The sequence below is a fragment of the Agelaius phoeniceus genome, chromosome 6 (assembly GCF_051311805.1).
Source record: "Agelaius phoeniceus isolate bAgePho1 chromosome 6, bAgePho1.hap1, whole genome shotgun sequence".
NCBI lineage: Eukaryota > Metazoa > Chordata > Aves > Passeriformes > Icteridae > Agelaius > Agelaius phoeniceus.
In genome coordinates this window covers 54,394,303-54,415,967 of record NC_135270.1, presented here as the reverse complement: position 1 = coordinate 54,415,967, position 21,665 = coordinate 54,394,303, and the positions used below count along the sequence as shown (strand labels likewise).

Here is a 21,665-nt window from a genome sequence, read left to right as displayed (position 1 = left end):
GGACTTGGTCTTTAAGTTGTTTTGGTAAACTCTGACAGTCTGTGTTTTCAAGATCAACTAGACACTGAGATCTGGAACCTAGAACAAGTTAATCAGGCTTTGCATGTATGCAAATAGTTTTAAATTGATATGAATGTGTTAGAGCTGAAAGTGCCTTTCAACAGTGGCCTTTGTCTGAGGTATGATGAGATCCTCAGATAAACTCAGGTAGAATCATATCTAGTGATAAAGGAACACAAATTGTTTATGTTGACTCCTTTTCTGTCCCACAGGATTGTATGGTATGTTGAAAAAGGAATGTTCTTGCTCAGAAGTAGTTTATGTAATTAAATGGTGTATACTATTTATTGTTCTTACACAGGGTCTTGACCTGGGGAAGGTGCCACCAACGGTTCCTGGTGTAAGCAAGCAGCTGCCTCAGAACTATGGGACCTATCCAAGCCCAGTTCCCTTAGGAACAGGTTCTACAAACTCTCTAGAAAGGAGGAAGGATGGCAGCCTGCCCAGGCCTGGCACCAGTATAGCAAATCGGCAGAGGCCGGTTCCGCTCCCGCCGCCCAGCAACGTGCACCAGCCCAGCTCCTCTCAGCAGATCCAGCAGAGAATTTCTGTCCCTCCCAGCCCCACGTATCAACCCTCTGGCCCCCCCTTGTTCCCAGGAGGAGAGGGCAGGCCAGAACTGCCTTTGACTGTGGCAATCAGACCTTTTCTCGCTGATAAAGGATCCAGACCTCAGTCTCCCAGAAAAGGGCCACAGACAGTGAACTCCAGTTCCATCTACTCAGTGTATCTTCAGCAAGCAACACCACCAAAGAATTACCAACAAGCTGTGTACAATACTTTAAATAAGTCGGTAAAAGCAGGTAGAATATATTTTGCTCTTTTTTTTCTTTGAAATACATTAAGATCTACTTGTTTGGCTTAATTCACTTCCCATATCGGTTTGGAAAACTTGTCTAAACCTGTGAGGAAAGTAATTTTTGTGCATGCAGCATAGCAGAAAAATCATTCAATATATTTTTTGAGGTTATCAATAAGTATGCATTGATTTACCTTTTATTTTAAAACAACATGCAATTGGAACAATATAGCCTGGATACTTTATCAATACTTTGATAAATAAGTTGAAAAACCAGTGTCTAGATAAGAGTTTTGCTTCTCTTATTGTTTCCTCGTGAAAGAGGAAAAACATTCCAGATGCTCCTTGCAGCTTATAATTGTAAGCATCAGCATCACCAACAGGTAAGTATTTATTTCTGTTTTGACAGTCCCCAGAACAATTTTTTTTTCTTTCTGTATTAGTGTCAAATAAGTATCAATAGTTCATTTATAAATATTTTATTGTGTAATTTAAGAACAGCTCTTCACTGTTTTCCATCTTTCTTTTCTTCAGTTTATGGAAAGCCTGTATTACAGTCTGGTTCAACCTCTCCCTCACCCTTGCCATTCCTTCATGGCTCTTTGCCTGCCCAGTCTCCCTCACAGCCACCATCTCAGCCTCAGACTGAGGTCACTGAAAAAGATCAAGAGCTGGAAAATGCTCCACCAGCCAGTGAAAACAGCAATGTGGAAAATATTCCCCGTCCTCTCAGTCCTACAAAGCTCACCCCTATTGTGCACTCGCCCCTGCGGTATCAGAGCGACGCTGACCTGGAGGCTCTGAGGAGGAAATTGGCCAATGCTCCGAGGCCATTAAAGAAGCGCAGCTCCATCACCGAGCCAGAGGGCCCGAGTGGACCAAATATACAGAAATTATTGTACCAGCGCTTTAATACCCTGGCTGGAGGGATAGAAAGTGCTCCTTTCTATCAGCCAAGCAATCCACAGGACTTCATAGGCAACTTAGCTGACGTTGATAATGGGAACGCCAGCACCAATGGCAATATTGAAGAACCAATCCCCGTGCAACCTACGGTTCCTGTCCCTGATGAACCACCCCCCTCGTCAGATGCCAATGACAATGAGTTACCTTCTCCTGCTACCGAGGAGTTGATAAGCACTGAAACCACAAATCAAACACCTGAGACAACTGAAGACAACAACAACAACCTTTCTATAGTTCCTTCTACTGAGCAGTCACCCAGTCCCACGCCAGAGGTCAGTTCTCCAGTAGAAGATGAAGCTCCTTTGCCACCTGCTCTTCCTCCTCCACTTCCTCCAGTAAGTAACAAAGCAAAAGAAAACTTTGTGAACTACAGAATTAGCTTTGTGCTTAAGCATAACTGGAACATGGGAAGCTTGTGCTCAGCGGTATCTTTGCATTTGAAGTCTCATGATATTAAAAGGAAAGAAAACCAGAGGTGTTCCAGGGAGAATTCTGGTGGATTAGTTTCTTTGCTAGCTGCTTAATAAGGAAAATAAGCAAACTGGTAACGGGAGGTTGTGTATGTGTTTCTCAACTTTCTGGAGGTTCTTGTTGTAGAACTAATTCAGGAATTGGAGATTCCATTAATTTTTTTAATTTGTTCAGGCCTTCAAAGATAGCTTATCATTAGTTTCATACAAATAGCTAGGTCAGTGGGAAGCTTTTTAATTTGCAGGCCAGCTGAAATAGCTATTCTGGGGAGACTGCTCTCTTTTTCCCCTCTCAGAGGAGATGGAAAAGGACTAACTCCAGCAGCAGCATAGCTGGCTTGTGATAGCAGAAATGTTTTTCTAATGGGCTTGTCACATACTTTGAATTGCTTTCAAAGTCCATCCTCCAGCTACACTAAAATCTTTTAAATACTTGCCATTACCAAAATCTACCACATTGGGGAATTGAAAAGTACAGAAAAAAAAGGATTTTATTCTTTGTTGTTGTGATATCAATCACTCTTTGAAACCAAGGTTCATCCTCATTTTTAGATTCAGATGGAACCTTGGCATTCTTCTGAGAATTTGACTGCAGTGTGCACAAGGCTTTGTATGGTTTTCCATGAACATAAGGGACAGGAGACTCCTGGAGAATGGGATATGCTAGCAGCTAATATTATTCATAATATGAAGGGTTTATTTTCCAAACTGAAATAGCCATCCTATATAGGACCATAAGTGAAAACAGATCCTACAGAGCTAGAGACTAAAAGCATTCTATAAAAACTGTAGTTAATAATATTTTTTCCACAGCAAGTGACAAGGACACATGTAAGGGATTCTGAATATTCTCAAAACACATTTAAATGTGCTTCAGATCTTGAAAATGCTGCTTCTGATAAAACCTGCTAGAATGTCACATAAAATAGCTTCATGTTCTGTACTTTTTGTTCCTACAACAAAACTCCCAACTTGCCAGGTTTGACCTACAACAGACTCCTGCTAATTCAAAGCATTGATTCCTCTAAGTACAGACTCTGGCTTAATTGTGTGGTACTTTCCAGGCTAAGCAAAAGTTTTCAGTGTCTTAGATAATCCACCTGTAATATGCACAGTTTATATTAGATACAATTAAGATGATGATGCTTAAAACACTGACTTAAGTACTTCATGCCTTATACTCATTATCTTTAATTAGAAGATTTGAAACTATATTGGCTTGCTTTTTCATTTTTTTAACTGCATAAAATGTAGTAATGTATCAAGCCTTTTATTTAGAGACTTAAATAGAAATTATTTCATAGCTCTAAATATGATTTAAGGAAGATGAGATTCATAAATGAATCATTTTTTCCACTTGTACAACCTGAAATGATGCCTTCCAACCTTCATCTTTATTCAGACAAAACGTACCAACTTGAAGAAACCCAACTCAGAAAGAACAGGCCATGGTTTGAGAGTGAAGTTCAATCCCTTGGCTCTCCTCCTAGATGCTTCTTTGGAGGGTGAATTTGATCTGGTACAACGAATCATATATGAGGTAAGCTTTTAAACAATGGCAACCCCATGCAGTATTCAGGGAAAAGGAAGTGCTAAACTATTTTATGTTTTCAACAGGTTGATGATCCCAGTAAACCAAATGATGAGGGCATTACACCTTTGCATAATGCAGTGTGTGCTGGTCATCACCACATTGTGAAGTTCCTGCTCGATTTTGGTGTCAATGTAAATGCAGCGGACAGTGATGGCTGGTAAGTGTCAAGATTTTTAACCTAGTATCTGGGAGAAGCACCATGTAGATGCACATTCAAAATTTAATTGAAGCCTGTTTTGGGAACAATTTCCTTCCTCTTTATCCCCATCAAATGAGTACTCTCTAAGCTGTAGGTGGAGATAAATTCAAATGCAAGGTTATAGCGTGTTCAGCTCCCAAGCAAGCACACTTAAACCATAAATTAGATTACCATTTGTGATAATTAGTGGTAGAGTTGCATTTCTTGTTCAGATGCTGAAATAATTAAACTGTAAATAACAAATGACAAAAGTTGTTTTGCTTAAGTTTCTTCATCAAAGATACCACTACAGATGTTGATGTTCTTGAACAATCTCACCTTACAGGTAGCTGTAGCATTCCTGAAGTCTTTTTGAATCCTCAACTTTGTTTTACCTTTCAGGTTTGCTTGTACTGGAAAATACCCTTTCACACCCAACAGCTTTTAAGCTGTGAAAATTATTAGTTTTGCTATCATCTGTTTCATAATGCTTGGCTTTGCTGGAGTCAGGTAAATCCTGAAATCCACCCTAGCTGTTTGACAGGTTTTAGACAATGCATACACATCCTTTAAACATAAAGAAAAATTTCCTTTTAAAACAGACAGGCTCTAAAGGGTAAGATGAAAGTTAGGATTCATGGAAACTTCTTTTTTCACATGTACATTTTTTTGCTTTATTTCAGGACACCCTTGCATTGTGCAGCTTCTTGCAATAGTGTTCATCTCTGTAAACTACTGGTTGAATCTGGGGCAGCTATTTTTGCTTCAACTATAAGTGATATAGAAACTGCTGCAGACAAGTGTGAGGAGATGGAAGAAGGTTATATTCAGTGTTCCCAGTTTTTGTACGGTAAGCTGTGACACCAACTCTTTCTTAAGATTCATCCTGATTTATGCCTCTGATCTGTGTGAAACATCTGCTTAGGCCCCAGACTGGATGATATGACCCATCATGTCCCTGTGCTTTCAAAGTGCTAAAACCAGCATCACCTTTTCACTGTGATGTTGGTCTTAGTCCTTCTGGGTTTTGAATTACTTCACAGGCTCCTTCAAATGTTAAGATTTTTAAAGTTTTAATTTGGCTTCATTTCAGGAAATGCTTCTACAGGGAGGTTTTGACCTTAACAGTGAGTTGGCAAGTGTTTTGACAGAGAGACTCCTAACTTCCTGATGCACAGGCTGTCAACTGAATTCTAGTAGTAGGAGCAGCCTTTTATTTCCCATAAAATTATATTAAGAGTTGGTGTTTCCAAGGCATTTTGACAAGGCAGCGTGTTTCTGTGTAGTGGTGCTGTGCTCTGATTTTCATCCCTATGCTGAAATTCAGAGCTATCTATCATCACCTGAGATTTATACCCAAATTTCTAGCAGATCACACAAAGAAAGATATAAGCTTCATGAATAATTAATTTACAGGAGTGCTTAGTTACTAGAATATATTTTGCAAGAAAAGAACTTCAATGGAGCACACAAATTTTTAATGTCCATCAGAGGATTTAAGCTTCATTAAGGCTCTGTCAGATCTGATATTGTGTGAGTTCTGAAAGCCTCAAGTGTCCCTGTACAAGGCCTGCTGTAGGAAGCAGTTTCCACTGCACATATAATAAAAGAAAGAAACCTCATTCTCTAAGATTTTGTTTTATCATGCAGTTAAATTTCTGACAGCATTTCATCATGGAAGTTCTGAAAACTGTTCATGAAATGTTATTAATGGGAGACTAATATTAGGGCCACTGTGTCAATAGTAAAAATCTCAGAGGAACAAAAGAGGCTATTTTACCATCTGGTGTTGTTAACAGGAGTGCAGGAGAAGCTGGGAGTGATGAATAAAGGGGTGGTGTATGCTCTGTGGGATTATGAAGCCCAGAACAATGACGAGCTGTCATTCCACGAGGGCGATGCCATCACTATCCTGAGGCGCAAGGATGACAATGAAACGGAGTGGTGGTGGGCCCGCCTCAATGACAAGGAAGGCTATGTGCCCAAAAACCTCCTCGGGGTGAGTTCTTTTACCTCTCCCTTCTATGTGTCACCTGCACGTGAAGTAGGAACAAAAGATGGATCTTTAGTCAGAATCCCTCTGTGCACCATCCACAGCACTATGAAGTGGTGTAAAGCAGATTATTCTCTCTGGCCTCTGTGCCATTGTAAACAAACAGGAGAGGCTACTGTTAGACTGGTGCTGGTTGTCATTGAGCAAGTTAGTATATTTAATATAGTTTATGCTTTAATGAGACTTTTTTCTCCTCCTTGGCTAAAATATAGAGCCCTTATGGAAAATATGGTGGCTCTATTAGGCAGCTTGAAGACTTGCTCCAGAAAGTTCTTTGGGAAGGTTTTTAATACCTGGCACAAGATAAGAACATAGGTGTGTGTGAGTTTAAAACACGAAAGAGCCTTGAAGATGTCAACTGTGGGCACATTGTTTATGCTGCTCAGACAGATGGAACACTGTCAGGAGAGAGGCCAGGAATGTAAGGTGACTAAGTAGAGAGCTACTGAGGACAAAATGCATAAGAGAACCTTGCAGAGCAGGAAATAAGCTCTCTGGAGTGCTCAACAGGGAATTTTTGTACTTATGTAAAAGCATCCTTTGTCTGTTCTGGATCTTTAGCTAAATGCACCATGTCATTTTCAGAGCAGCCATCTTGCTGCCATTGGCAGGAGTAAATCAGCCCTTTTCCTCCTGCTTCTTGTTTTTCAGGAGTGGCCTAAGAACACTCTCAAGCTTACAAAAACCTCACCCCCCAAAACATCATCCCAGTTCTGCCTAATAAGTTTTGCCTAAAATACCCCTTTAGTTATAAATTATTTAAGTTTGTATTAACCATGCAAAGCCTAATACTGTTATTCTGTTTTTTTTAGTTATATCCACGAATAAAACCTCGACAGCGAACCCTTGCTTGAATTCAGTTGTACAACAGTGCAGTACCATGCTGGTAACTGGAAACTTAGAACATACACTGGAGCCATCATTTTTGGTCATTTCACACAGAGAAATAAAACTATGATATTTAGTTTTAATGGTGCTTTCTCTTGTTAAATGGACAGCATCCATGATTTCCAAGATCTGCAGTTTGTAAACGAGGATTGTTTGTGTGACCAGCACTGAGGAGGAGAGCGATGCCTCCGCTGCCGCCAGTGCTGCGCCAGCTCTCGTCTCACACGGTGTTTTCAGCCAGAGTTCTGTGGTAGGAGCTTCCTTGTGTTCCATGTTCAGAGGTGTCATTTGCAGAGTGCAGATGCACTGTCCAGTTTGCTCCAACCCCCCACAGCAACTGTCCCATGTCGGGATTTTGGGTATTTCTGTTCCATACCAGTGAATGTTGAGTTCTCATTACCGATCAACTCTTTGGGTTCTAGGACACAAGATCTTCACCTGTTACATGCATAATTAAGTAGTTACCAAAGCTTGGTGAAGGCTGGGATTTTAGGTGGCAACATGGTAAACACTTAAATCCTAGTCTGGACAACCCAACGAAAGCTTTACCTAGTCTAGCATCTTGCAGTATTTGCATTTAGAATCAAGCTAGAGAACTAACAAAAACCAACAGTATTTGTACACTTCTCAAAGTCCCTACACAATATTTCACTTGGTGTTTTTTTTCTTATTATTCAGCTTACAGCACCGGTGTTACCTCTACGAATGTAAAGGTTCCCCTACTAACCCCCCGAGCTCATCCAGCCTGGACACAACAGTTAGTACTGAAGTTGCAGCAGCTTAAGGGATTTGTATGTCTGCAGGGATGAAAGTGCAATAGTTGAAAAGGGTAAGAGTCTGGTAAGGGTTATACTGTGTCACCTGAAGTCTGCCTGAGTCAGTCTAGAAGAAAATATGAAGGACTGGATAGAAGTAGAGAAAGAGGGTCGTGTAGATGCCAAGTCGAGGAGAAGAAAGAAAAAAGGTTTAGAGAAGGATTTAAGAAAGGCAATAGCTTATTTGAGGACAGTTTCTGTGGTTCTTGGCAGCCTACAACTGCTGCCAAGGCAAGTTATGCAATAACCTATTCCACTACATTGTAGTTTCAAGCAAAAAAGAAAAACCCCACAAACAGGCACTTCACTGGAATTTTAATTGTACATTATTTTATATACCAAAAGCATATTTTGAATTTCCCGTTATAAGTTTTAGCCATATTTCTTGTAATTTTCTCCCATTTAACAGTATGCAATTTGATTAACTCTTCATGTACAAGTTCTGTGTATAATTTATATATCCATTTCTGCAGTGCTGTAACTTGCTTTTACCACAGGTCAGCATTAACTGTATATATTGTGGTGAAAAGTGAAAGGGTATTATTGTTGAAGAATTTGCTACATGAATGTGATGATTTCAAGAGCCTATGATACACTAATTCAGAGAACATGTAAATGTGCACAATAAAGTACTGCTAAGGCATGGCTGCATTCTCCACTCTCTTTATAGAGGTCTCGACAGCAGATGTGGCTTTGGTCAGAGTCTGCACGAAAACACTAATTGTAGCTTGCCAAGGTTACAGCTGTCAACCCACCTTTCCTCCTTGTTTTATCAGCTTCACTGAAGATGTGCTTACACACTAGTATCCCAGTATTCCAACTGGGAAAAGTTAACTTAGAACTAAAATTAGTGTTTTCTTTAGAAAAAGTGAAAAATTTCACAGTTCAGAGACCATGGTGGCCATTATTAAAGAAGTTGTATATTACAAAATTAAATAACACCTCTTTTTTTAAATAAGTGAATTAATTTATTCATATTTGTACATTAAATTGTATACAATTTCAGATAGCATTACAGTTAGATTAACAAAAGCTCGTTACCAAAAAAGAAAATACAAAACTAAAAATTATTCTGGAAGCTTATTACAGAAGTGAAGTTTCACGGTCAAGTTCATACAAGTCAAATTTGGTGGTATTCGGTGAAAAATTTAGATGTTTAAAATTAAATGTTTAAAAAAACTCACGTGATTTCTATAAAATCATATCTAAGGCAGATTTTTTTTTTGTACATTGATTTTAAACATTTGGATAGAGGGAAAAACCTGAGATCTATACCCAAAAGCTATTCTCTGCAGAAGAGACATACACATTTGTTTGCTTCCTGTAGCAAACAGTATATATAATGGTTACTATAAAAGTTGTGCTGTACATTAGCTGTAGTGCAGGTCACTTTCATATTAAGTGCCAGTAAAGGCTTAACAAAATATACAAAGTCTTAAAAGGTGAGGCTGTTTAAAGCATTAACTGTATACATATTGCACACTACCGTGAATACTCATGGTTCCAAAAAAATACTCACATTGCATTTGCCAGTTCTTACATAATGAACCACGCTGGAATGAGAGAGTCAAGAACAGCAAATATTTCCAGCTGTCAAATCAGCACAAAGTGAGAGGCAGGTCTGTGGCGGCTGGTGTCTGTGGGTGCCCTCAGGAGGCCACAGCTGCAGTTCTCACTGGTCCCGAGACTCATAGAGAAGTTTTGTTGCCTAACAGAAAGGGAAAATGTTAACTAAAGGTTCACTTGCAGCCACCTTATCTACTTCCCACCCCTCCAAAAACTGCCTTTAAATCCAGGGCTTTAAATTCTTCCTTTTCCTCCATCTGAGGCCTTTACTAGCATTGAGGAAGTGCTGAATGCACTTGCACAATGATAGAAGTTTGAGCACACGGTGCTGAGCAGAGTAAAGGCTGGGGTAGGGGCACCTGGGGAGTTCTAAAATGGCAATAAAGCAGCAAAGAGCCACAAACCTGCCCATACACATTATAAATGACAGTTCTGATCAGCAACTGATATCAGGTGATTGATTGGAGAGTGGCTTTGGTTTTTTCCTACCATAACTTTGATTTAGCAAATATGAACGTTCAGTTTCATTACCCATGCAAGGCCTAGCTCCAAAGATCAAACTCTTCCATTTCCAAAAATCAACAACTTCTTTGAACCTTCATGAAGCAGTAAAAATAATTAGCTGAACTTAGGGTCAAACGAGTATTTCATAGTGCACATTCTTTAGCCAGTAACAAAATCCAAGGAAGTTTAAAGCTAAATTCTTAGTTCTTTTCATCTAATAACATATATAAGATCTTGGAAAATCCTTCAGAGTACATAAATTCTTCAGTCTCTGAGCAGAAAGCTAAAGTCATGTTCATTACACCCAGCCATAGCTTCTGTTTTCTAAGCAACAAGGCCCTGAAGTCCTTGATAAAAAAATAATAGAAATACTCCTAAGGCTGAATGCTCTCTGTGGTGCTGCTGAACACCCTAGGTAAAGATTTTCTTCAGCCTTGTCTAAGTTTTGGCTGCTTTGCTTACCTTATGCATAGCTGCCAGCCAGGCTGCTGACAGCTTCTTGTTACAGCTGAAGTCTTCACCAGCAGTAAACTTCATCTGCATCACCTCCTCCGACCCCGGTACCTTGTACTGCAGGATCATTCCTATGGCACGAGTGTTGCCTCCTGAAAGGAGAAACAACATCTGGAACAGCAGTAGGTTTTACCAGCTAAGTAACACAACATTTTCCAGCTCATGAGTATGTTTGGAGAAATGTGCTCATTGCTCAGTTCAGAGCACAAGCATTTGCTGGATCGGAGGAGCTCATGACCACAGATTGTAGTGCCAGCAGTGGAACCTGCAGCCTCATATTGCTTCATTCTCTCTGCCAAGCACCAAGGCAGAACCTGCATCAGCCTTCAGGTAAAGCCACACACCTGGAACACCCTCATGATTTACCAGCACCATGTTAAGACACTGTTACCACAGTTTCATACAGTAGCCTGCAGTCTGTAGGCCTAGGGTCCAATCAAACTGATGGCAAGGCAGGGTCCTGCTGGATACAGTCTGACACAGCAGGCAGCAGTCCCTCCAAACCTGGCAAAGGTTGGAATGATGCTTACATAAGGCTAGAGAACAGCTGGCAACATCATTTACTTCCTGAAGGAAATTGGTGCCAAAAATGCTGCTCTGCCAACAGCATGATAAGCGAGGTGTGTTTGTATCTCTCTTCCTGAGGCTGCAGAGATGAAGATAAACCAAAGCAAAAATACAGACATTTAATGAGAACTTTTAGAATGACAATTACTGTCATGACTTCCTGCAGCAGTGGAGCATAAACTAAGCTCTAGGAACAGCACTAGCATACAGAGGACACTTCTTACAAAGCTCTTTTTAGAAGTGTCTGCATGAGAGGGCTCCTGGAGGCTGTTACTGCAATATCTGAGGAGCCAAAACAAATCACAATCTAAGCCAAACTCAATCTAGTTAGTGCTGTTAATGCACCCAACGCAATCAGAAGCCCACAGCAGGGTTTATAAAAGAGCTATTTTCTACTCTCCTAGGATAAATGGAAATTCAACTTCATCAATCGCTTCTCTGCACCTATGGTCAGAACAATGGATTAAGGGTCTACTGAAAGATAAACCAGGGGAAATCACACACCTACAACCTTGACCAGTTTGCCCATGTCTGGCATTACTAAGACAGAACACACCCTGCACAACAAAGAGGCCTTTCTTTTAAAGTTGTGTAAAAGCAAGCCAATAATTAACAGTTTCAGTGCAAAGCCTTTCCAGACAGCACACAGGGAGTATATTCATTTCTAGTATGCTCAATTCAGCAACCTGCCAAGCAGATATCTGTAACATTGTGTACTACTGCAGATAGCACTTCTCATCTCCCCTTCTCCCAGCATGGACAACAGCACTTTGGTCTAAAGAACACCTTGAGTACTTTAGTTCTCCTCCAGAGTGTTACAAAACATTCACTCTTGGTTTATTAAACAGACATATGGGAAGGAACAGATACATGTCAGACTCGAACATAACTCAGGTTGAGCAGCAATTATGGATCAAGCAAATAATCAGCACTGCAGAGGAGAAAGAGGTGAGGGGGCCATGACATGCTTGGGTGAGTCATGCTGAAAGGCACTGCAGATACCTTCAGTAACAGGCTGGCTCTCCAGGAGGCTGGTGTAAGTGTGAATATCTTTTTCTACCATCAACAAGGAAGGCAGGCAGAAAAGAGATAAAGCAATCAGAAGGGTAGTGAACAAAGAGTTACAGGAGCATTAAGTGGCTCAGCAATATACCTGGGTGATTTAAAAACCAAGGTAAGTTTATTCAAGTTAACATGCTGTACTGACTGAATAATGCACAGATGGGCTGTGCAATTAGAAAAACCCAGCAGTGACAGAAGTGCTGATAAAGAACAATTATTGAAATTCCTGACCTTGTTTGTTCTCATTTCAGTCAATTCATATTCAGGTTCATCCTGAAAAACTCTAAAATCTGGTAAGAGATGGGGCAGTAAGTTGCTGCACTCCAATTTAGATGTTACCAGTTTCATTTGGCCACCCCTTTGTCTTGAATGAAATGAAGAAAAGATAGTTGAATTATTTACTCTCCCTCCCCCACTTCATTCTGTTAACAATGTTTGAAACAGTCAAGGCAAAATCTCAGCTGGATTCTGAAATGGAAGCTACCAAAGACTAACAGTTCCCTCCCATGAGCTCTTAAATCAGTAAATATTTGTACATATCCAAGAGAACAGGTGACAACCACCTTCACTCAGGTTTATCAAGAGGCTCTCCCACATTAAGGCTGTAGGGGAACTTCTCCATCTTTAAGTGTTCCCCCAAATCCCAGCAGCCACATGGGACATTCTGAGAGCAGTTGTAACCAACACAGTTACACACTGACTGCATTGTCTAGCTCAATAACTGCAGCTTCATTTTTTTTTCTTAACAGTTCATTTATATTAAAAGAAAAAATTACCTCCAGGAGTAAATCCCTCTGTAAGTATCTGAACAGTTGAAATCTGTATAATTTCAATTTCATAATGGCTGTCTCCATCCAAAACCAGGTATCTACATAATAGAAGAAAAAGAGTTTTTTCACTTTTTTTTTCAACAATATCAAGTCCAAACCAGAGGAAAAAAATTAAACAATCTCTCAGTGACATTGTTTATCTGTTCTTTGGGGTGAGGAGGGATAGAAATCAAGTAGAAAATGTTACTTTTCATTGAAATTTCACCCTTCCAAGACATTCTGATCCACACTGTTAGTAAATTCAAGCAAACATTCCAGTATTGTTGGATCTACCCTTTCAGTCTGATTACTCTCTCCAATAACCTCAGGGCATGTTACTCTCATATTTTTTTTAAGTTATGTAAGAATAGAGCTGTAAGTACAACAATGCTATAGTTTACAAGTGCAGTTTCTATAAATCTTTCTCACCTCTGGTTGTTGGAAAGTCGACAAACCATGAGCTCAGATTTATCAGATGTTCCCAGAGTTACAAAGAATGTAGCACCTGGAAAGAAATGGTTTAGTATTCTAATACAGAATTCAAGAAGCAACATTCAAGTATCAGAAAGAACAGCTAACTTTTACTTACTAATACACTGAATTGAGTGAAATAAGAGAATAACTGAAATATTAAACTGATTAACATCACAAAACACTCAAGTATAAAAAGCTGATCTTTAATTATCATGTTCTGACTTACAGGACCTTTCACACATGCTATGCAATTTCTCCCATGTGTAGAAATGCAGATGATATCCAAGAGGAAGCTTTTAAAAATGAGAAGAGATTTGGAGGTGGCAAAGACAGGCAATTAAAGACCCTCTGTCATCACTGTAACACAAATGATTGTTTCTGTATTAAAAAAACCAATTTATTAGCAGGATGTGACCTTCAATTCTATGCTTAAGAAACTGTAAAGACATCTCTTTTTCATTACTGAAGGCTGGCTCAGTCTTATTGTGAGGTCAATGAACTTCAGCTTTCATGTTGATTCTTCCCCCTGAAAACTGCTTTGGCAAGGGGAAGGTCACTGTTGCTACACTGGAGAAGTGACTCAGAGCTCCAAGCAGCCCTACACGCCCGACCCCTTTGCTTCCTCCATGCCTCATGTTCCCTGTATTACCCAATCCCAATACTGCTGGCCTGGGAAATGAAGAAAGTAACATCCAGCCCTGCCCAATGGTCTGCAATCCATCCCCATAACCTGAACCATGCAGCCCTGGAGTTTCACCTCCTTACTTGCCAGTTCACCCAGGCTCACTGACCCCCAGCACAGAGCCTGTGCTGCTGAAGTGAGACAGAGACAGCAGCACCAAGGCTGGAGAAGGACATTACAGCCACCACCACCACCTCTCTGACCACCATCTGTGGCTCTACAGCAAGTCAGAAACAACTTCACAACATGAAAGCAAACAGGACAAGCTTTAAAAAAACCTCCTCCGTTTAAAAGATATGACTTAAAAACTCGTCTACGCCCTCATGGTAAAGCAGAGTGAAGAATGATTTATGTGCTCCAGGATGAGCACACTCCCTTCTGAAGCCAGATCTCCCCAGGAACAACATCCTTTCCCATCACATATGGGGCTTAGCTCACCCATTATGCACACAGGCATCATGCTGAGAGATCATCAAAAGGCACTGAAGGATCACAGACTATTTTAAAAACCGAAGTTTCAGCTTTCTTAATGTAATTGGAACATGAATTACTGTATTGTGAAGGTTTAAACCTATGGAAAATTGAGTACTCATGATGATCTGCCATCAACCACAGCTGTAGGCCATGGACAAGATCAAAGCTCTCAGATGAAGCTTGAAACAAGCACTGTATCTTGTTTGAAAATGTTAAAATATTCTCTCAAGTATTTTTCATCCTTATTTAATGTAACAGGAATATGGTTAAAAGATGCATTATTTCAAGGAAAAGGCCAACTGCATTTTCATCTGTTCTCACAGGTATTAAGAATTAGTCTTTAATTAAATCACTCTTTGTCAAGACCAAGAAGTAAAAGCTGAGAGGTGCAAACACTGACTATGAGGTGTGAACCTCTCTCTAAATAAACCCCTAACGCAAAATCATCAACTGCAAAACAAGAGGAGCGACAAAGAGGAAACAAAACCACAGCTTGTTGGACAAGAAGCACTGCTCTTGCTGTTCACTGGAATTTGAATAAACACAACCAGGAGCCCTGGGTGCTTACCATTCATGAGCACTTTGAGCTGTTTGTCGTAGAACTCCGTCTCCTTCTGCGACACCAGGGCGCACTCGGCGCACTGCCGCACGGGGTCCACGAAGCACATGCGAGGCAGAGGCACTTTCTTACTGCAGCACTTGTCACAGAAACACTTCCCACACCTTCTGCAGTGATGCTAAAAGCACGAGAGAACACCTCCTTTACTTATTTACTAAGGAAACTAAGAGGTTACTACGAGTTTCTCAGGTGTGTGAAACATGCAAGCTGAGGGACAGGTAGAAGAAATGAACTGTTACAGGAATCTCTGAAGGTGGGACACAAAGGACTGAGTATAATATAAACAGCAGCACTCTAAGCCTTTGCTGGCACTCTCTAAAGATGCTTCTGGAGCAGAAAACACTGGAAAGGGCTTCTCTGGTGTCCAGGAAATCCTTCACCTCCCTGTCAATAAAAACCCATGAGAAGAGTGGTTTCCAGGTCCCTTCTCACTTCTGACAAAAGATCTTGGAGAACTTCAACTGAAGTTTCTATTCTTCTTCAACTGAAAATACTATTATTCTCTTTTAAAACTTATTCTCTTCTTCCCATGGGAAAAATATAAGAATCTTCATACTTAGAACCTAAAGCTATTCCATTTATCAGGAGTATCAGGCAGCACAGCACAAATCCAGTGAAGTTGTGAAACCAGACCGAGTATTGCAGTGTGTTTCACAGCCCCTAAATCTGCAACCAGTGGCCTGTGCTCCAGATCAGGGGTGTGACAGTGCCAGCAGATCTTCCTGATGCAAGTTCTCATGACAGAACAAGTACTCCCAGGCAAGCAGGAACTCATCTGTGGCTCAAAGCAAGCCTGAAAGTTTGATACAAGGAACTGATAACACTGCACTTTTGGTCAGTGTTAGGCTTTCCTTCCAAATGTTCTGCAAAATTCTCTGGAGTACCTACTTCCCAGGGCTACCTCCAATTGCTTCCCACAGCTAACACAAGGGAAACACAGCAGCTTGTCATCTGGTATAACATATGAGTGTGTCTGGCTTAAAATTTCTCCTTCCCTCTCCCACCAAACAATTAAATTAAAAAACATGAACTATGTCACTGCACTACAAGTCACACTTTCACATCTTTCTTCCCTTTTGTAAGCCTGTGCTAACAAAGTGTCAATGTAATTATACACAGGAATGATGCTCCCTCCTAAAAATCACTGCTGGCCTTCTTTGGAAGGGTGTTTTGTAGAATTCTCCATGTCATATTCTGCACACCAGTCTGCATTCCAGTGACCTCTTACCATTAATAAACAGAATGTAATGTTAGTGTTTTCTCTTCATCCAGTGAGCCTAATTATGTAGTTTACACTTTCTACTTTAATTGGAATTTCTCTATTCCAAACTCAAGACAAATCCTGGTTTACTTTTCAAAATATGTCAATTTTAGTATTTTGCAACACTTACTGCTTCATATTTCATTAATTTATCTTACCTTTCTAGTTATGAAGTCAAATTTTGTATCACACTGCATACATCTTGGGCACTAGAAAACAGCAGAAATTAAGATTAGTCTACAATCTTTTTAAACCTTTAATTCTACCACCATATACAAAGAACGAGCTTCATATTATGCCCCATAAAGAAACACCTCCAACAAATTTCCATCCCTTATCTTTTCACCATGAATAGCTTTCATTTAATACTGATGTAGCAAAATAATGTCATCTCCATTTGCAAGACAAAAAAAAAAACCTGCCAAACTTCCCTCTAATGAACAGTGCATCCTGCCAGCAGGCAAAAGAACATCTCAGAATTATTTACCATTCTTGATAATGTTTGGCTATCTACACAGTCCCATATTCCAGAGTCAACTGGTTTTCTCTAAGTTGTCCTCACTTTACTCTACTACCATGCTCTGCTGACTCGCCAAAACATTGTTTACACAATTTAATGCTCTCAATACTCACACATTTTTGAAACATGCTAAGAGATACTTGGTTTTCTTCCAAGCCACCAAGACCTAATGCTTATTCCAGCTACAAAAAGTCACTTCCTGAAATATCTCTTTCCTAAAACAAACTTACACCCACACTCCTTTCAAAAAAAATGACAGAAAAAAATTGAAGGAGTTTCTCCCTTCCAACTAAGTAGAGTTTAAGGGGTGACAGCTCTGACTGTGTTAACAACCAGAAGAGATCAGTGACTGCTGGACAGTCAAAATTTTCTGTGTAGAAAGTTACCTATGAAAGGGTTGATTCTCAACCCTTAGGTCACTGGATTTTCAACAAAACCTTACATCTTTTTATCTACCATATCAAGCCCCAGTGTCTGAGGCTTATTATAATGCAATTTTTGCTTTATTTACTAGCAAATATTAATGCAAAATTATGCCTGACAACTTACTCACAAGAACGTGGTTAGATCCTGTACTAGGTTATATAACTCCAGAAACTGAAATTCCTCAAACCAGACTATCTCAGGCTACAGCAGAATGTCCTCTTCACCACATGCCCTGACCTGAGCAGGTGCTATTTGCTAAGCACACAGTAATCACCCTTTGCCTTTAATTAACATATTTCAATACTTAACCCTTTTCCTTCTATAAATCCCCTCAGGTTACAACAGCTTCTATTCAGGGACTTTTGCTCCTGCAGATAATCACTGTCACAAGTTCAACAGCTGCAGCCAAGAAAATATTGCAGCAGCTAAATTAAAAATTCTCCAGAAATTTTTCATGTCCTTTTGAAGTGTAAGCTTGTTAATAATTGGTAATAGTTTATATGAAAGGCTCTTCTGTCTAAACAGACATTAACACATTAGACAGTAATGGCAGTCACTGTAGTGGAAGGTAAACACCTACTTGCAGAATTTGTTACAAGAAGCTGTTTCTAAATCCCACACAGAAGAGCACTGGAAGTGTTCCTGAATTGTTTTAACTAACACTGAACTGAGGCACCCAAACACATCTTTTTCACAATGGCTACAGAAAAGGTTGTTTCAACACTCACTGATAAATAATGGCAGCATGAAGCAATTCCAGCACACACCAGGTTTCACCTCTGTAACAAGCAGAACTCCACAGCCAATGTCATGTTCTGCTCTACCTGGTTTTAATTTTTGACATGGAGTTTAACAGCTTGCCTGGGAGCTGGACCTGGCAATAATTTTGGTATGCCTTCAATTTACCTGAGTTCTAATTAATTTTCTTGATGAAAATATTTGGGAGCTTTTTGGTTGAGTTTTGGTGGTGGGGGGGCTTTTTTAGTTCACCTGGACTGGGTTTTCAGGGGGGTTAGGTTTTGGGGGTTTTTGTTTGTTTGTTTTGTGCCAAAATGCAGAAAGCACAAGTCACAAGCTAGAGGTGGGAAAAAAATTAAACCCAAACTCTTCTAACTGTTCTACATAGATTTCATACAGAATGCTATGCTAAACATAAAAGTGATTTTTAGGAAGGAACAAGATTATCCATCCTCTTATTTAACACAAACTATAGAAAAATATTTCTGAATTCCAGACCCATGATGATTGCCCTGCCTGATATAAACAGCAGTCCTAAATAAATCACAAGTCAAGTAGCACAGGGTAGCTGGCATTGCAAAATGAGATTTTCTTAGGAAAATGTTCTGACACAAGCAAGCTCAAGATACTGTTCCTTCAAGGTATTTCTGCTTTAAGTAACCAGAATGGAGTGAATTATTTGCTTTCTGCTTTATTTCTGCTTTGCCTGGGACAAGTTATTTATTGAGAACATCTTGAAAGGTGAATTTTTCCTATTCATCCATGCACTGACATAATCAGAGAGTGACTAGATTTTAATTAAGTTTCATTGCTTGGAGGGGTTTTATCACATTAACAGAGAAGGAAGCACAGTGTCCAAGTTACTTCTCATGTCTTCAAATAAAAAGATGTGAAGCAAGAAATTAAGTAAGAATTCATGTCAGAAGTACATTCATTTCATGTGCAGTCAAGCACCAATGCCAGGACCAGATTACTTTATCTAGAAAGAGGAAAATGGAAGAACATCCAACAGCTGTTGGATCTTGGCATTAATTTAAAAATACCAAGAGCTGGTTCATTGCAAACTTGTCATGGGTTGGCTCAAGTGTGAGAACTTATTTCCATAATCCCACAGATCCAGCCAGAGGTGAGAATCCCATGGATGGCCAGGAATCTATAGTTACACTTCACATGCTTTATTTGCATAAATAATAACAGAGTGATTCAAGAAGGGATGCATGGGAACCCCTGGCTGAGCTCCCTAACACAGGGAACCTCTGCAAAGGAGGAAGTCCAGGAAATCCCATCTGGAGCACACCTGGCCAGAGGGGGAAAGCGCAGGATGCAAAGCCAGGGCAGGCAGAGCTCAGGTGCCCTGGCACTGCCTGAGCCTGGCTTGGCCAGGAGGGCTCAGCTCCCTCCTGCAGCCAGGGAGGGAACCCTCCCAGCACAGCTGTCAGCTCCTCTGCAGCACACAGTGCTCCTCAGCCACAGAAACATCTGGTGCACAGCTGGGTAGCACAAGGGTTGGCCACCTCTGCAGGCAAACTGACACATCTCACTCCATTTCTAGTCCAAGGTTTCCTTAACAGAAATATCATCAATTGAGCTCTGCTGGTGATCAACAAAGAAATTCTGAGTCAGACAAGGCACATGCAGAGACCAACATTCTAAGCTCTGTCCTGAATGTAATGATGATCAGCAGAGACTTTCATAAATCCCCCTCAACTCATTACCTCTGCTACAAATAAGATTACTTTAAAAAGTAAACTTTTCAGCAGTCCTGCTCCAGCCTTGCATTTCAAATTCCTCATAGTTACTGATAGTTACTGATTTAAGACTGTATAATCTTGTGATTAAATAAAATTTAAAACTTAATTACATTTCAATGCTGTATAAGCTGCACAAAACTACCAACTGCCATAATTCTTAAGTGGCCTTAATTTAACAAAATAAGCCAGTTGACTCTTCTTGCATTAGAAAAATAAAATTACAGGATTTGTGAGGGTTACTGGCTGCACAGCAAAAGCCAATGGATTTGAAAAGCCAGACCAGAATTTGCTAATACCACTCAAGGTCTTGTCTTGGACATAGACCCTTCATTTTTAATTATGTCTGACATGGTACCAAGAGCAAGCATCTCAACTAATTCATTGCCTAGGTAACCCTGTATCTTTAAATTTAATTGTTCTTAACAAAAACATGGGATTTATAAGTTTCCCCATGTATCACACACCTGCTTTATTTAAGGCAAAAGTTTGCAACTTATTTGGCAATTGTTAACCAATGGGATGTCAGAACTCTAACATATTTCCAGAAATCTAGTAAAAATATTTTTTTCTAGTAAGAAAATATTTTACTTCCAGAAATCTAGTAAAATAACTAACCACAAAATAACAATTTATAGTCTTAATCTTGCATTAACAAATGCATTTTAAATATTTACCTCTATCACACTTCCTCTCAATAGCAAATATCACTGAGCACATTCAGTCACAATTCAACACCCTCAGCCTATAGATCTGCAGACTATATCAGACTGATGTATCTAAAATATACAGGCTCAATTCCCTCTATATATCCAACAAGTTTAAATAGATCCTACCACAGTCCCCAAACAATCTTTAGCTGAATTACACAGGACTTTCTGCCTGAAGAGATCCGAGGCAGTGGGAAAAGCTTTGTTATCCACTCCTCACCGAAGGAGGAGCACTCGGTATTCCCATGCAGAACAGACCCAGCACGTCCGGATCTGCCCAGGAACGCTCTGCGGGGTGACCCCGGCTCAAACCCACACTGCCCCAGCTAAAATAAATCTTCATTCCGCTCACATTTAAATGCACTGGCGTGTGTCCACGCCACAGAACGCTGGCAATAAATAAATAAACCAACAATGGATTCTATGTTGTATGTGCATCTGGGTGCGGCGGCTGGCAACAATCAACTCTCGTTACGCGAAATTAAAAATATCACCATCACGTCGTTTACTTAGTAAGTATTTAAAGCAAAGTTGACTGAAACAGACGGAGCTGTTCAATGGCTGTTTAACACCACGAATACTCGCACCGGGAGCCAGAAGGGCTCTTCTACTTCAGCCCTATTGCTTCAATAATTTATGCAATTTAGTTTTAAACGAGAACCACCTTTATCCGCATTTAAAGCAACGCTGCACAATTCGCTACACTTTTCATCACCAATCGCTCGCGAATTTTCGCGCCGGGGCCGCACAGCGCTGAGGGGCGAGTGACAGCCCCGTCCCTGCGTCCTTTAACCCATCAACCCAAGGGAAGTGAAAAAGGGGAGGGAAAGGGAGGAAGGAACAGGAGGAAGGGAAGCGCGGCTCCCCTGCCGCCGGCGGTACCTCCTTGTCGGGCACCCAGGGCGGCTCGTCCAGGCCGAAGGGGCTGCGGGCGGCGCGGTGCTCGGGCACCATGCGCAGCCCGCTGGGGGAGCGCACCAGCTTCTTCGCGTCGCCGCCCGACATCTTCCCCCGCGCGCCGCCGCCGCCAAGGGACGGCCGCGCCGCCGCCCAATGGCCGCGCGGCGCTGCGCGACGGACACGGCACCCAACCAATGGAAAGTAGCGGCTCTCCGGCCCCGCCCACAAGCTCAGGGCTGCCAGCCAATCCTATTCCCCTCGGCGCGCTA

General features: G+C 40.7%; 2 protein-coding genes across 7 annotated transcripts in view; one reads left to right on the top strand and one right to left on the bottom strand.

Annotated features, from left to right (window-relative positions):
• Positions 1-8,466, top strand: part of PPP1R13B (protein phosphatase 1 regulatory subunit 13B) — a 69,513-nt gene extending 61,047 nt beyond the window's left edge. For all 5 annotated transcript variants that reach the window (XM_077180750.1, XM_077180752.1, XM_077180749.1 and 2 more), the window contains 7 exons: positions 362-863; positions 1,394-2,160; positions 3,698-3,835; positions 3,913-4,046; positions 4,751-4,917; positions 5,867-6,066; positions 6,933-8,466. In XM_077180750.1, coding sequence (XP_077036865.1) covers positions 362-863; positions 1,394-2,160; positions 3,698-3,835; positions 3,913-4,046; positions 4,751-4,917; positions 5,867-6,066; positions 6,933-6,974 — 1,950 coding nt within the window. In that variant the 3' untranslated portion in view covers positions 6,975-8,466. The remainder of the gene's footprint in view (positions 1-361; positions 864-1,393; positions 2,161-3,697; positions 3,836-3,912; positions 4,047-4,750; positions 4,918-5,866; positions 6,067-6,932) is intronic.
• A 69-nt stretch (positions 8,467-8,535) lies between these two features.
• On the bottom strand, positions 8,536-21,556 carry ZFYVE21 (zinc finger FYVE-type containing 21). 2 transcript variants are annotated; one of them, XM_054634450.2, is made up of 8 exons: positions 21,379-21,556; positions 16,513-16,563; positions 15,043-15,211; positions 13,274-13,349; positions 12,812-12,903; positions 11,976-12,029; positions 10,356-10,498; positions 8,536-9,531 (listed from the first exon to the last, which is right to left on the bottom strand). In XM_054634450.2, exons 1-8 carry the CDS (start codon positions 21,499-21,501, stop codon positions 9,496-9,498), a joined length of 744 nt encoding a protein of 247 aa, XP_054490425.1. In that variant the 5' UTR covers positions 21,502-21,556; the 3' UTR covers positions 8,536-9,495. The 2 variants fall into 2 exon arrangements, with proteins under 2 accessions (XP_054490425.1, XP_054490426.1); XM_054634451.2 differs by lacking the exon at positions 11,976-12,029 and having other exon boundaries at positions 21,379-21,554.
• Positions 21,557-21,665: the final 109 nt, after the last annotated feature.

Coding starts and splice junctions, on each gene's coding strand:
- ZFYVE21 (XM_054634450.2), bottom strand. CDS start 21,501: ATGTCGGGCGGCGACGCGAAGAAGCTGGTGCGCTCCCCCAGCGGGCTG. Junction 16,564..21,378: donor CCTGGGTGCCCGACAAGGAG/GTACCGCCGGCG, acceptor GCTGTTTTCTAG/TGCCCAAGATGTATGCAGTG. Junction 12,904..13,273: donor CGACTTTCCAACAACCAGAG/GTGAGAAAGATT, acceptor TCTATTATGTAG/ATACCTGGTTTTGGATGGAG.